Below are 16,826 nucleotides of genomic sequence, written 5' to 3' on the forward strand. Positions count from 1 at the left end.
ATTGAGATCACATCCTTGGAAGATTGAGATCACATCCTCGGCCACAAGACATGTCACAAAAAATTTAAAAAAAGAAATAGAAATATACCACGTATCTTCTCAGACCACAGTAAGTAAAATTAGAAATCACCTCCAATGGAAACATCCCTACACAAAGTCATGAAAATTAAAAAACCTATTGCTGAATGATGACTGAGTCAATGAATACATAAAGATAAACATCAAATGATTCTTTGAACTAAATGATAATGGAAACAGAAGTTAATAAAATCTGTGGGGTACAGTAAAAGCAGTCCTGAGAGGAAAACTTATAACCTTCAATGCACACATCCAAAAGATAGAAAGATCACAAATCAGCAATCTAATGAATTATCTCAAAGAACTAGAAAAGGAAGAGCAAACCATTCCCAAACCCAGCAGAAGGAAAAAAAAAAAAAACTCAAAGATCAGAACAGTGGTAAATGAAATTGAGAACAAAAGAACTGTATAGAAGATTAATGATACAAAAAGTTTGCTCTTTGAAAAGAAAGAAAATTAACAAGCTTCTAGCTAACCAGATTAATCAGAAACAGAAGAGAAAGGACTCTATTAAACTCAATTAAAAATGAAAAAGGGAAAATTACAATTGCTATTATGGAAATACAAAATATCATCATGGAATACTATAAAAATCTGTATGCTCACAAACTTGATAATGTGACGGAAAAGGACAAATTTTTGGAAATGCACAACCTCCCTGGGCTCAGTCAGGAAGATGTAGTACTCCTCATTAGCGCAATATCAAGCAATAAAGATACCTTTCAACAACAAAAAAACTTGGACCAGATTGTTTCACACCCAAATTATACCAAACCTATGAAGAGAAACTTCTACCTATACTACAGAAATTATTCCTTATCATTGAGAGAGATGGAATTCTCCCTAACTTATTCTACAAAGCCAGCATCCCCTGATACCAAAGCCAGGAAAAGACACACTAAAAACAAATGCTACAGACCAGTATCCCTTACAAAAACAGATGCAGAAATTCTCCATAAAATTATAGCAAACCAAATTCAGCTGCATATCAAAAAAATAATTCATGACAGAAAAGTGGGCTTCATCCCAGAGAGGCAAGGCTTGTTCGATATACACAAATCTATAAATGTAATACTGCACATAAATAGATCCAAAAAGAAGGACCATATCATCCTTTCAATAGGTACAGAAAAAGTATCTGACAAAATTCAGTACCTTTTTATTGCCAGGCTTATTTCACTGAAACTTCATTGCATTCACTACATAAGACTTTTTGGGAGATCTTGTGTCACAGTTTAAATTTTTTGAAGTAAGCACTTGATGCTTGGAAATCTGCCACTCTGAATTCCTGTGCAAATTATTTTAGCAAATTTTTGGATCATGGACCCAGATACTCAGGCATTAACTGTCTTCGTTTGTTACAACCAGCTTGATGTTGCTTCATTGACTTAATAGAGGGAAGTTTTTCCTCCTTTTCTGTTGTAGGTCACTACTTTCCTTACCATAGCTCTCCAAGAACTCATGTTTAAGTTTTTGGATATTGCTAACTGTGTTCTTGCTAACTGTCCTTCTTTGGCTGCTGCTTTCCAGAAAATGTAGATCAACCTTTTCCTTCAGTGTCAACTCTTTTGAGTTCTTTCCTTTGGGCCATAATGTCTCAATTAACTATAACTATACTTCATATTAGTATTTAATTTACCATTTTTCTGTAATTGTAAATTAATGAAGAATGTACCTACAATTCAGACCAATATGTTGAAAAAATCTGCAACATATGATAAACAATAGGACATTTATCCTAATCTAACACATGATAATAAAATATGAAAAAAGAACTTAGACTGAAAAAAAAATAATACAACTAAAGGGCAAATCTCACACCTTATACCCACTGGTGTAGAGTGGACTCAATTGCTCAAGTTATGGAGGGTAAGTTAATATTGTGTGTCACAATCCAAGTGGTCAAGATACAATTTACAGAAGTGGTGAATATATAGAGGTCAGTCTTCCATTGAGTACATGTGGTGCATGTCTGGAAAATTAAGTCAACTTAAGGAGGTGGTCAAGTGAAGGGTGGTGGTTAACTACATAGGTTCTACTGTGTACAATATAATACTATATAATACTGAATATTATTTCACTGTGTATAGATGCTATATTTCTTTATGCATTCAGTCATTGATGGAAACCTAGATTAATTCTCTGTCTTGGATATTGTGAATAATACTGTAATGAAATGTCTTTTTTGACATACTGATTTTATATCCTTTAGATCAGTGGTTCTCAACCTTCCTAATGCCATGATCCTTTAATACAGTTCCTCATGTTGTGGTGACCCCCAACCTTAAAATTATTTTCATTGCTACTTCATAACTGTAATTTTGCTACTGTTATGAATCGTAATGTAAATATCTGATATGCAGGATGTATTTTCATTGGTTGTGACCCAGAAGTTGAGAACCTTCTCAAACCATATCTAAACTGCTGCTTCAGATATGTATATCCAGTCTGGATCATATACATGTAGTAGTTATGTTTTCAATTTTCTTTTTTTTCATTATTATTTTATTTCTTCTTTCTTTTTTTTTTTTATTTCACATTAATGTGAGGGTACAATTAGGTTATAATGTTTGCATTTGTTAGGTAGAGTCCCTACTGTAGTTGTGTCTTGTGCCTAAGAGGTGTGCCATACACCCTTACATTGTGCCTGTTAAGTAGGAGAACACCAACCTCTCTTCCTCCTCCACTCATCCCCCTCCCTCCTACCCCTCCTCCCAGCTTGAATTGAATTGAGTTTTTCTTTTATGGGGGCATGTATTAGATCCTCTACTGGCTTCATATTAGTATTCAGTACACTGGATATTTGCTTTTCCATTTCTTGTGATACTTTACTAAGAAGTTAAGAGTTGTATTTCAACTATATTCAGGTTAGTACAAAAGATGTAAAGTCCCCATCTTTTATTATGGCTGAATAGTAGTTCATGGTAAAAATATACTACAGTTTATTAATTCATTCCTGGGTTGATGGGCATTTAGGTTGTTTCCATATCTTAGCAATTATAAATTGAGCTGCGATAAACATTGTATTGCAAATTTCCTTATGATAAAATGATTTATTTTTCTTCTGGGTAAATGCCTAGTAATGGAATTGAAGGATCAAATGGAAGATCTATTTTCAGTTCTTTGAGGCGTCTCCATACTTCTTTTCAAAAAGAGTATATTAGTTTGCCATCCCACCAACAGTATAAAAGTGTTCCCATCTTTGCACAAGTATCTGCACCTTTGAGACTTTGTGATATGGGCTATTCTTAACTGGGGTTAGGTGATATCTCAAGGTAGTTTTGATTTGAATTTCTCTGATGATTAGGGGTTATGAGCATATTTTCATATGTTTGTTAGCCATTTGCCTGTTTTCCTCAAAGAAGGTTCTGTTTATGTCTCTTGCCCAGTGATAGATGGATTGTTTGTTCTTTCGTTGTTGATTACTTTGAATTCTCTGTAGATTCTAGTTATCAACCCTTTGTCAGATTTATAACATGTAAATATCTTTTCCCATTTTGAAGGTTGTCTGATTTAATTGTTCTGTTCTTAGCTATGCAGAAGTTTTTTAGCTTAATAAGTCCCATTCATTTGGTTTTTTTGTTGTTGTGATGATTGCTGAAGTCTTTGTCATAAAATCTTTCCCCAGGCCAACATCCTTAAGAGTTTTTCTCACACTTTCTTCTAGGATTTTTATCATGTCATGTCTTAGATATAAATCTTTTATCCATCATGAGTCAGTTTTTCTAAGTTGTGGATCCAGTTTCAGTCTTTTACATGTGGTTATCCATTTCTTCCAGCACCATTTATTGAATAAAGATTTTTTTTCCCCAGTGTATGCTCAGATGGCAATGAGAAACTGGTTTAATCTCTTTGTTTTCTATTCTGTTCCATATGTCTGTGTCTCTGGTTTTGTGCCAATAACATGCTGTTTTTTTTCACTGTGGACTTATAATCTAACCTGAAATCTGGGAGAGTAATGCCGCTGGCTTTTTCTCTCTCTCTCTCTCTTTTTTTTTTTTTTTTACTAAAAATTGCCTTGGCTATATGCATTTTTTTTCCGGTTTCATACAAAAACAGAGAACCATTTCTTACAGTTATTCAAAGTATAATGTAGTATTTTATTTATTTATTTATTTAGACAGAGCCTCAAGCTGTCGCCCTGGGTAGAATGCTGTGGTATCACAGCTCACAGCAACCTCCAACTGCTGGGCTCAAGTGATTCTCCTGCCTCTGCTTCCCAAGTACCTGGGACCACAGGCGCCCACCACAACGCCTGGCTATTTTTTGGTTGCAGCCATCATTGTTATTTGGCAGGCCCAGGCTGGATTTGAACCCACCAGCTTAAGTGTATGTGGCTGGTACCTTAGCCGCTTGAGCTACAGGCACCAAGCTTGATGTAGGTATTTTAATGGGACTTGCATTGAATCTGTTGATTACTTTGGATAGTATAGACATTTTAACAATATTGATTATTCCCAGCCATGAGTATGTTCTTCCTTTTGTTAATGTCTTCTGCTATTTCTTTTTTTAGGGTTTCATAATTCTCTTTGTAAAGATCCTTCACCTTATTTGTTAGTTGTATTTCTAGATGTTTCTTTTTTGTTGAAGCTACTATAAATGGAATTGAGTCCTTGATTTGTCTCTCAACTTGGCTATTATTGTTACATACAAAAGCTATATGGATTTGTGTACACTAATTTTATACCCTGAGACGTTCGTGTATTTCTTGTTCACTTCCAGGAGTCTTGTGGTTGAGTCTCTGGGGATCTCTAAATATACGATCATATCATCAGCAAAGAGTGAGTGTTTGACTTTCTCTGCCCCCTTTATATCCTTCTCTTGCCTAATTGTATTGGCTAGAACTTTCAGAACTATGTTGAATAATAGTAGTGATAGAGAACGTCCTCCTCTTGTTCTAGTTCTAAGTGGAAAAGCTTTCAGGTTTACTCCATTCAGTTTGTTATTGGCTGTTAATTTGTCATAGATGGCTTCAGTCAGCTTAAGAAATGTGTCACCTATGCTTGTTTTCTTCAATGCTCTTGTTAGAATATGATGCTGAATTTTGTCAAGTACTTTTTCTGCATCTATTGAGAAGATCATGTAGTCTTTGCTTTTCTTCTATTGATATGGTGAATTACATTTATGGATTTGTGTATGATAAACCAGCCTTGGGTCCTCAGGATGAAGCCTGCTTGATCATGATGTGTAATTTTTTTAATATGTAGCCGTAATCTATTTACTAAGATTTTATTAAGATTATTTTTGCTTCAATATTCATTAGTGAAATTTATCTGTACTTCTCCTGTTTAGTTGGGTCCTTTCCTGGTTTTTGTATCAGTGTGATGGTTGCTTCATAGAACTCATTGAACAAAGTTCCTTCCTTCTTAATGTTTTGCAATAGGTTCTGCAGTATAGCTACTAGATCTTCTTTGAAGTTTTGATAGAACTCTTGTGTGAAGCCATCTGGTCTAGAGCTTTTATTGTTGGAAGTTTTTTTATTGTTTCTTCAATTTCTGTGCTTTATATTAGTCTGTTTAAGAGATCTGTTTCTTCCTGGTTAAGTTCTAGAGATATGGTATGGTTCTAGGTATTAGTTTATTTCCTCCAAATTGTCATATTTCTGGACATACAGTTTTTTGTAGTGGTCAGAGATAATCTTTTGTATCTTTGTAGTATCTGTTGTTATTTTCCCTTTTCCATTTCTGATTGAAGTTATTAGAGATTTTACTTTTCTGTTTCGGGTTAGTTTGGCCAAAGGCTTATGGATTTAGTTTATCTTCTCAAAGAACCAACTTTTTGGTTCATTAATTTTCTGAATGATTCTTTTGTTTTCAATTTCATTTCTTATTTAATTTTGGTTAGTTCTTTTCTTCTGGTAGGTTTGGGATTGGATTACTCTTCCTTTTCCATTTCCTTGAGATAATTCATTAGGTTGTTGATGTGTTCTCATTCTGTTTTATGGGTGTACACATCTAATGTGATAAATTTTCCTTTAGTACTACTTTTGCAGTATCCCACAGGGTTTTGTAGCTTCATTTTTGTTATAGTTAAAGTATTTAATAATTTCCTCCTTTATTTACCCCTTGACCCAACTGTCATTCAGCATAAGTTTGTTTAATTTTCATGCTTTTCTGTTGGGATGAAAATTTTTGTTGGAGTTGAGTTCACCATTATTGCCTTTTGGTCTGAAAATATACAAGACATTATTTCAGTTCTTTTAATTTTGTTTTGGTTTGATTTGTGTCCTAGGATATGATCTATTTTGGAGTGTGACCCATGGGCTGATGAGAAGGGCATGTGTTGATTAGCTTTGGGATACTATGTTTTGGGTATGTCTAATTAAATTCTAGGGTTGCATTTAAGACCCTGTTTCTTTGTTTGGTTTCTTTTTAGAGGATCTCTTAATTTCTGTCAAAGGGATGTTAAATTCTACAGCTATTATGGTGTTATCGGAAATCATATTGTTCAGACCCATTAAGATCTGTTTCATAAATCTGGGAGTGTTTAAGTTGGCTGTCTAAATATTTAGAATTAAATGTTCTCTTGTTGTGTTGTTCTCTTGATCAGCTTTGTCTTTCTTAAATTCAGTTACTTTAAATTCACTTGTATCTGAAAATAAGATGGCATCTCATCCTTTCTTATGATTTCCATTTGCCTGAAATATTGTTTTCTAATACTTCACCCTGACTCTTGTTTTGTTGATTGAGATTACATGTGTTTCTTGGAGACAGCATATAAATGGCTTGTATTTTGTTGTTGTTGTTTTTGGTCCAATCAGTCAGCCTGTGCCTATTCAGTGGGGAATTTAATTAATTTACATTTATTGAGAGAATTGATGTGTGATAGAGTTCTATTCATTTTTTTTTTTTTGCAAAAGTCCATTCCTTGAGTTTGCTTCCAGCTTTTATGGAAGCTTTTGTCCTTTAGTTTCTGGGTGTTTACTTTGCTGGTGGTCCATTATGTTTGTCAGTGTGGAGAACAGGTCTGGTTATTTCCTGCAGAGCTGGTCTTGTAGCAAATTTCTTCAATGTTTGCATGTCAGTAAAAGATTTGATTTCTCCATTGATCTTGAAGCTTAGTTTATCAGGATACACAATTCTGAAAATTGTTTTCTTTAAAAGGTTAAGGATAAATGACCACTGTCTTCTGGCTTTAAAAGTTTCAGCTACATAGTCTGCTGTCACCCTGATGGATCTGCCCCTGTTGGTCAATTGGCACTTATTCCTGGCTGCTTGGAAAATGTTCTCTTTTGTTTTGACTTTGGAACAATCTCCAGTATGTCTTGGAGATTCTTTGTTTGTGTTGAGACAACCCTGGGTTCAATATCCCTCTGAAAGGAGTGTGTTGGAATCTTTGTTGATGCTTGGGAATTTTTCATTTATGTTATCCTCCAGTAGGGCTTCTATTACTTTGAGTCATTCTTGTTCCCCTTCATGGATACCTATATTTCATAAGTTTGAACATTTTGAGAAGTCTCATAATTCTCTAAGCTGTCACTGTGCTGTTTCTCTTTTCTTTTCTGCCTCTTTAAATGGCTGGGATAGCTTAAAAACCTTATCTTCTAGTGGTGAGATTCTTCTCCATGGACTAATCTGTTATTAATACTTTCTACTGCATCTATAAGTTCTCTGGTTGACTCCTTCAATTCCTTAAGCTCAGATATACCCTTTACCATTTCTTTATATCTTTCATTCATTGTTTGGGTCAGTTTGGATTTCATTTTTGTTTATTTTCCATTTTTCCTTGAATTCCCTTCATTGTTCTGGCCATCTACATTTTAAATTTCCTTTCTGTTATTTCTGTAATTTCTTTATAGGTAGAATCCTCTGCAGTAACTACTTCATCATCCCTTGGTGAGGGGTGATATGTTCTGGTCTTTCATGTTGCGAGAATTTTTCTGTTAGTTCTTCCTCTGTGTGTTTCCTCCTTGTTCACCTACTTTCCCTACTTGTCCCTTTCCCTTTCTCTTTCCCTTTAACTTATCTTGTCTTTGTCCTTAGGTGTTGAAGTGTCCTTTTGGTGAAGGGCCAAAAAGAATAGAAGTGTAAAGGGCAAAAAGGGAGAAAAGAAAGAAAAAGGTAAAGAAAGAAGAAAAATGGCAGGGTGAAAAGACAAAACTTGATTAAAAAGAGAGAAGAATGACAGAAAAGGGACAGGAGAAATAGTAGTTTTCTGCTGGGTGTTTTGATCCATATCCACAGTTCCAGGACTCTGGGGCCCAGACTGGGTGGGTCCCTCAAGGTTAAGAGCTTCTTACCAGGCTGAGGAAAAGACCCCATCTCTGTCAAATGTAGAAAAAAAGTCAACACTGTGTTGCAGTGAGCAAATACCAATGCTGTCTTTTTCTTTCTTTTTTTTATTCTTTATTTTTTTGAGACAGAGTCTCAAGCTGTCACCCTTGGTAGAGTGCCATGACATCACAGCTCACAGCAACCTCAAACTTTTGGGTTTAAGTGGTTCTCTTGCCTCAGCCTCCCAAGTAGCTGGGACTATAGGCACCCACTGTAACAGCAAGCTATATTTTTGTTGTTATTATTGTTGTTAAGTAAGCCTGGGCCAGTTATGAACCTGCCAGCCCTGGTGTATGTGGCCAGCCCCTAACCACTGAGCAATGGGCACTGATCCCAATGTTGTCTATCCAAAGGCCAAAGCTAGAAGGACACTGTAGACCAAGGGCTTAAGGTCTCCTTGAGCCAAACCAATGCCGTGACATCTCAGTGAGGCTCTGTCATAAACAGCATAAGGAAAGAAATAGAATAAAATGGATCAGGAAAAGAATTAAAAGCTATATATAACAAACCCATAACAAACATCATCCTAAAAGGAGAACAGCTAAAAGCTCTCCCTTTAAAATCTGGAAAAGGGTATCTACTCTTGCCATTTCTATTCAACATAGTTTTGGAAGTACTTGCCAAAAGAATTAGGCAAGACATAGAAATAAAAGGCATTCAAATAGAAAAGGAAGAAGTTAAAATGTTTCTGTTTGCATAAGATGTGATCTTATATGTAGAAAACTCAAAAGATTCTACCAAAAATAGGAATAAATTTAGCCAAACAGGTAAAATATCTGAAATACAACTACATGAAAAAGTACAACATATTATTGAATGAAATGTTTTGAGGTTTTTTGTTTTTTTGTGAGATAGAGTCTAACTCTGTTGCCCTGAGTAGAGTGCTGTGGCGACAGAGCACACAGCAACCTCAAATTTTTAGGATCAAGTGATCCCATTCCCTCAGTCCCTAAAGTAGCTGGGACCACAGGTGCCTACCCAGCTAGTTTTTCTATTTTTAGTACAGATAGGGTCTTGCTCTTGCTCATGTGGGTTTCTAACTCATGAGCTCAAGCAATATACCCACTTCAGCCTCCCAGAGTGCTAGGATTACAGGCATGAGCCACTGTGCCCAGCCTGAAAGAAATTTAGGAAGACACAAATAAATGGAAATATATCATATGTCCATAGAATGAAAGAATTAATATTATTAAAATGTCCATACTACCCCCAATCTACTAATCACATGAAATCCTAACCAAAATTCTGATGAGTTCTCACTGAAATTGAATAAAATAATGGTAAAATTCCTATGAAACTACAAATGACCCCAAATAGCCAAAGCAATCTTAAACAAATAAAACTCCAAAGCTGGAGGCATAATACCATCTGACTTCAAAATGTACTACTAAGCTATAGTAATCAAAACAGTATGGTATTGAAATAAAAATAGACACATAGACCAATGGCACAGAACAGACGGCCCAGCAAAAACTCCATGCATTTCAAAGGATTTTTGACAAAGATGCCAAAAACACACAATGGGAGAAAAGACTCTTCCAAAACTGATGCCAGGAAACTGGATATCCACATGTATAATAATGAAATCAATCCTTCATCTTACACTATATATAAAAACCAATTCAAAATGGATTAAAGTAGAACTGGAATTGTGAAACTATTAGAAAAAATATGGGGGAGAATCTCTATGACATTAGCCTGGACTATAATTTTTGAACATGATCTCAAGAGCATAGGCAAAAGTGGAAAAGTTAGATAAATGGGAAGATATCAAACTAAAAAGCTTCTGCAGAGCAAGAAAACCAATCAATAGAGGGAAGGAGCAATTTATGGAATGGGAGAATATGTCTGCACACCATATATCTCCTAAGGGGTTTATGTCCAAATATATGAGGAATTCAAACAATTCAATAGCAAGAAAACATATAACCCAATTTAAATATGGGCAAAAATATAAATAGACAGTTCTCAAGAGAAGACATATAAATGGCAAATAGGCACATGAAAAAATGTTTTACATAATGAAGTCATCAGAGAAATGAAAATTAAAATAACAATGAGATATCATCTTGCACATGTTAGAATGGCTATTAACACAAATAAAATATAACAAGTATTGGAAAGAACATGGGCAAAGGAAACTCTTGTACACCATTGGTGGGAATGTTAATTAATATAGCCATTATAGAAAACAGTATGAAGGTTATGAAGAAGATTAATAACAGACAGGTAGAGCAAGATGGCAGAGTAGAGACTTCTCCTTACCACCACTTGCAGTGAGACAGGGGAGAGAGGACTCCAGCAACCACTGGTTGGGGTATCCTGCCCATAAACATCACTCTGGGGACACAGTGAAGCACTAGGAGACGCCAAGAGCCAACAAGGCCAGGAGTAGAAGACCAGCACAAAAGGCAAGTGCCTGGGTAAGAGCAGAGACCCACCAGCCCTCTGGCAGAGGGCTAGAGACAGGGAAGGCCTGTCGTGTGATTTATTTTTTATTTTTATTTATTTATTTATTTTTATTAAATCATAGCTGTATGCCTTAATGTAATCATGGAGTACAATGTGCTGGTTTTATATACAATTTTAGATATTTTTATCAAACTGGTTAACAGAGCCTTCACTGCATTTTCTTAGTTATTGTGCTAAGACATTTATATTCTACACTTAGTAAATTTCACATGTACCCTTATAAGATGCACTGTAGGTGTATTCCCACCAAATACCCTCCCTCTACCCATCCTCCCCTCTCCCCTCCTCTTTCTCACCCCTTTCTCCTTCATCTTGGCCTATAATTGGGTTATATGAATTGGTTTCATAGTAGGGCTTAGTACACTGGATACTTTTTCTTCCATTCTTCAGATACTTTGCTAAGAAGAATATGTTCCAGTTCCATCCATGTGAATATGAAAGACGTAAAGTCGCTATCTTTCTTTAAGGCTGCATAATATTCCACGGTGTACATATACCACAACTTACTGATCCATTCATGGGTCAGTGGGTACTTGAGCTTCTTCCATGACTTAGCAATTATGAATTGGGCTACAATAAACATTCTGGAACAAGTATCTTTGTTATAATGTGATTTTTGGTCTTCTGGATATATACCTAGTAGAGGAATTGTAGGATTGAATGGTAGGTCTATTTTTAGAACCCTAAGTGTTCTCCAAACATCTTTCCAAAAGGAACGTATTAGTTTGCATTCCCACCAGCAGTGTAGAAGTGTTCCCTTTTGTCCACTTCCACGCCAACATCTCTGGTTTGGGGATTTTGTGATGTGGGCTAATCTTACTGGAGTTAGATGATATCTCAAAGTAGTTTTGATTTGCATTTCTCTGATGATTAAGGATTATGAGCATTTTTGTACACCATACACCTGTCTTCTTCAGAGAAGTTTCTCTTCAAGTCCCTTGCCCACCCTGAGATGGGCTCACTTGTTCTTTTCTTACTAATACATTTGAGTTCTCTGTGGATTCTGGTTATTAAAACTTTGTTGGAGACATAACCTGCAAATATTTTCTCCCATTCTGAGGGCTGTCTGTTTGTTTTACTTACTGTGTTAGTGGCTGTGCAGAAGCTTTTTAGTTTGGTATTAAAGAATCAGCTAGAGGGACATTAGGGTGGAAAGTACTCAGAGGATAATTAAACCCAGAATGTCAGAGTAATGTGACATGTATATCTTTGGCTCTATGATTGATGTATATCTTGATTTTCAAGTTTATATGTCAATCATACAATTAATCATATTAATATTAAAGTTAATAAGCTATTTAATATTTTGATCTGAACATTTTGGGAATTCACACTGGGCATAGTCTGACAATTATGTTGAACCCTACTGCTCCTTCGAGGTACATTGTATAAGGTCTCCAGTGGGTTTAGTTGAAAGCGAGCCATATAATGTGCATTTCTTTTATAATGTGACTTTTCTCTTTAGGATTCTTTATGCCTCCACTGCCTCTTTCTCACTTAGTCTCTAAATTGCTCCCTAACTTAAGCATTCTCACTTCTTGTCTTCAATCATCCAGAGTGTGGATCATCAGAAAATATAAACAGAACCATATACATATATAGATGAGGAACATATGTAGTATACATGTATTATTATGAAAGTTTTGAGATATACAAAAATCAAGAAACTTAAAATCTGTGTGAATGGAAACAAATGAAGTCCTCTCAGTAAGTAACATTGATAAGCTGAGCAAGTAGAATCTTGTACAGGTGAATCAGAAAGGATGCTGTTAATTGTGTTTCTTGGAAGTGAAGTAATGGGCTATAACACAGTCTGTCTCAAAATTTTCATAGTGACCTTCATATTAGTATGTATACTAAAATAGGTTATTTTTTATTATTCTTATTCTACAAAATAAGATTTTGTCAAATAAGTAAAAATTTATAAATTTTAGATATTTGGGAGTCTGGTTACTACATATGTTTCTCTTCATATATGTATAAGCATGCATTATAAATCTCAGTATTGATACCATACATCCTGGTAGGTTTGAGAAATAATCCTAAACAAATTATTCAAAGACACAAGTTTAAAATTTTGTTCTGTTATTATTTATATTTTTTCCATTTAAAGCCTGCTACTATTGTGGAAGGGCTTTGGCTCATTGAAACATGAAAAAACATGTAAAAGGGTCACTGTATTCATAATCTCACATTTTTATGATTTCATATTTTATATTCTCAGTAGAGTATATAACATATACTCTATGGCTTACTCTATGTGTAATACCCAAATTTAAAAAAAAATTTAGAAAGCAACCTAAATCTCCAACTACAGAAGAATGTCCAAATAAATTTGTACATTTTTATAAAGGAATACCATGAAACAGTTGAAGGAATAAACTACAGCTATATGCATTACATTAAAATGTCTTTACCTTTGTAATATTGAACTGAGAAGAAAGTTGCAGAAGGCCATATTACATATCATACTATAGAAAATTTCAAAATATGAACAATAATACAGTATATATATATAATACATATTCTTGGTATATACTGTCATATTAATACCTTTTAAAGTACAAATGGAGCTGGGCACAGTGGCTCACGCCTGTAATCCCAGCCCTCTGGGAGGCTGAGGCAGGTGGATTGCCTGAGCTCGTGAGTTTGAGACCACCCCGAGCCAGAGTGAGACCCCCATCTCCAAAAATAGCCAGACATTGTGGTGGGTGCCTGTAGTCCCAGCCACTTGGAAGACTGAGGCAAGAGGATTGTGTAAGCCCAAGAGTTTGAGGTTGCTGTGAGCTGTGATGCCATAGCACTCTACTGAGGGTGACAAGTAAGACTCTGTCTCTAAATAAATAAATAAATAAATAAATAAATAAATAAAATATAAAGGGATACCGAATATCACGAATGGTCATGTCTGGGGAAGGAGAGGAGAATAATTAAGGAGATCACATATGGACTTAAACTGTATATATAATATTTAATGGATCTGTATGTGTTCATTATGATTCTATATTTTTTGTATGACTGAAATATTTCATAATTTCAAAAAAGGATAATTTACTAAGTTGAGCACAGGCATTTAAAACCACGTATCATCCTGTCTTTTAGAATGGATGGTAAATAACATGGAAGTGAAATATATTGTATACCTGGGAAAAAGTAGGTATATCTTTTATGATATGTAAATTTGACTTAAGACTAAGATGTAATTCTCCATATGTAAAGTGCTTCAAATCCTTTGTAGAAGACAGTATAATATTAATTTTAAAATCCATATTACAGTTTTTATTCATAAATCTCAGTATTTTCTAAGAAAACAAAATTTATTCTTTTAATCACATATATATGTGTGTATATATATATATATATATTTTAACACAGAGAGTTGATTTCTATTTGTTTATTTATTTTTGCATTCTTTGGCTGGTGCTGGGTTTAAACCTGCCACCTCTGGTATATAGGGCTGGCACCCTACTCCTCGAGCCCCAGGTGCTGCCCTTTCAATTATATTTTTAAGGTACCTTTTGTTACCTTAAAAATCAAGGTACTTTAAAATCATTCTTAAAATCAATGTTACCTTAAAATTATTCTTTTTCTTTTATGTGTGTTAATCATAATACTGCTTTCTAGATAAGTTAGGGAGTGTTGTTTACATTTGCTTTTTAAGAATTATACTTGGAAAGAAATCTTTGAAATTATTCTCTGTAGCATATTCTCTCTATACATCTACTGTTGATTTAGGGGGGAAAAGTGCTTACAGACTAAATAGCTGGGCTATGTGAATTTCAGGTTAGTGTTAATAGCTATTGTGACTGATGATGATAGAGCTAATATTTAAGATGGTTGTCATCAGATGCTTTAATTCCAAGATTATCTGAATGCAAGGTTATCATGGTGGGGAGGACCTTAGAAAATTCTTAACTGAAAAAGAAGTTATTCTAATTTTTGTTGGAATTTCATTATATCCATTAATTTTATCCTTACACTCTTGTATTTCAGGGAAAGGTGGCTCAGACAGCATGTATGTCTGCTTGCAAGCATTTAGCCACATCCTTGATGCAACTTTTGCTGGAAGCTGAAGTAAGACAGCTTACCTTGGGAGCATTACAGCAGTTCAACTTGGATGTCAGAGAATGTGAACGTAAGATAGTAAACTATTCCTTTGCATGTTTGTCTTATCTGCATATGCATTTCTGTGGACAACAGAAAAGTTTTAGTTTGGTAGGACTCTGAGAGAGAGTACCTAAATGATAGAGATAACTTGTAAGACCTTTAGAAATAGAGTCTACTATCAAGCTAATTCAAGCACCCCTTCGTGCTTAGACCCATGTTTAGAACATATTTTGGATGTTATCCCCAGGAATTACTCTTGACTCTTCCCTAACAAAATCTATTAAAATAAGACATGATGAGATACAGTTACTTTGCCAATATTCAAATATTGGTCAAAATGCCTTCTGACAATACTCAGAAGTCTCTAAAGAGGAAGAAAAAAAATTTCACATCTTCAACCATAGCATCCATAATTTTATAGCACAAAGCTAAAATTTGACATGAAGAGAAGCAGGAAAAATAGGCAAAAGAGACTCACTGATGATGCATACGTTATAAATTGCAGATAGGGGCTTTGGAACATTTAATATAATTATTCAGTAATTTAGAAGATAAGGTGGCCATAATGCATGATTGTAGCTTAAAGTTTTTCACGTTTTACACAAAGCCACACTGAGGCACATTGTAGTTAGATTGCTAACTAAACAATTAAGAATTTTAAAGCAGCCAAAGAAAGTAGGACACAATCGTAAAAGCTACAATCAATTTCTTATCAGAAACAGTATAAACTACAAGGCAGTAGAACAATGTCTTTGAAGTACTAAAAGGAAAACAAAACCTGTCCACCTAAAAACCTATATCTTGTGAAAATATCCTGCAACAATAAAAGTAAAAAGCCAGGCGTGGTGGCACTGGCTCATGCCTGTAATCCTAGCACTTTGGGAAGCCTTGGAGGATGGATTGTCTGAACTCATGAGTTCCAGACCAGTCTGAGCAAGAGCCAGACCCTATCTCTAAAACTAGCCGGGTGTTGTGGAGAGTGCCTGTAGTCCTAACTACTTGGGAGGCTGAGGTAAGAGAATCGCTTGAGCCCAAGAGTTTGAGGTTGCTGTGAACTGTGATGCCACTGCACTTTACAGAGGGCAATAGAGTGAGACTCTGTATTAATCAATCAATAAATAAATGTAAAATAAATACATTTTTTAAATAAACAAAAGTTGAAAGAATTTCTCCCCAGAAGATCTGCACTGCAACATATATAAAAGGTAGTTTTTCAAGTTAAGGGAAAATTACAGTATATGTCAGCCCAGACCTGTGGTGCGTATTACATAGTTCAGAGATATCTACAATATCTTCTTTACCATATCTTTTTTGGGAACCCTGACACCACCTTATTAATGATGTCTAATACTCCTCCCCTTGCAGCTGGGCAAGTTTGTGAGTTGATTATAACCAATAGAATGAGGCCTTGGTGGCCCTTTGTAACTTCTGAGGCTAGGTCATAAAGGAAGAATCAGCCTTAATCTCCTTTGTTAGTGTTATGTAAGCAGTCCAGCTATCCTGAGGCTTCTATGCTGTGAGGAAACCCAAATAATGCTTATATGGAGAGACCACAAGAAGACCTGAGAAGTTTGCCTGGCTAATTTCCAGATGTCTTACTGACACCTTTATTGTTATTATTTTCTTTCTTCTATTTACTTTTTTTTTTTTTAGAAACTTAGATAATTTGAAGTTTTCATCTTTTCTAATTGTGAGCATTGTTATCTTCAAAAATTATCTTCTAAGTATTCAGCTGTAATACACAAAGTTTGACATCCTGTTTTTATTTTTATTCAATTGAATATTTTCAAATTACTCATGTGTTTCCTTCTTTGACCCATGGGTTATTTGGAAGTGTGTTGTTTACTTCTCAAATATTTAGAAAATTTTGTCAATATGCTTTTTTTTTTTTTTTTT

The 16,826-nt window shown here is 34.9% G+C and overlaps 1 protein-coding gene across 2 annotated transcripts in view; it reads left to right on the forward strand.

Moving 5' to 3' along the window:
- EXOC6B (exocyst complex component 6B) overlaps nt 1-16,826 on the forward strand; it is a 615,941-nt gene that overhangs the window by 390,051 nt on the left and 209,064 nt on the right. For both annotated transcript variants that reach the window (XM_003793416.3, XM_023515268.1), the window contains exon 19: nt 14,817-14,958. In XM_003793416.3, coding sequence (XP_003793464.1) covers nt 14,817-14,958 — 142 coding nt within the window. The remainder of the gene's footprint in view (nt 1-14,816; nt 14,959-16,826) is intronic.

This window comes from Otolemur garnettii, unplaced genomic scaffold, assembly GCF_000181295.1.
Source record: "Otolemur garnettii isolate 467f Iridium unplaced genomic scaffold, OtoGar3 scaffold00068, whole genome shotgun sequence".
In the NCBI taxonomy this organism is placed as follows: domain Eukaryota; kingdom Metazoa; phylum Chordata; class Mammalia; order Primates; family Galagidae; genus Otolemur; species Otolemur garnettii.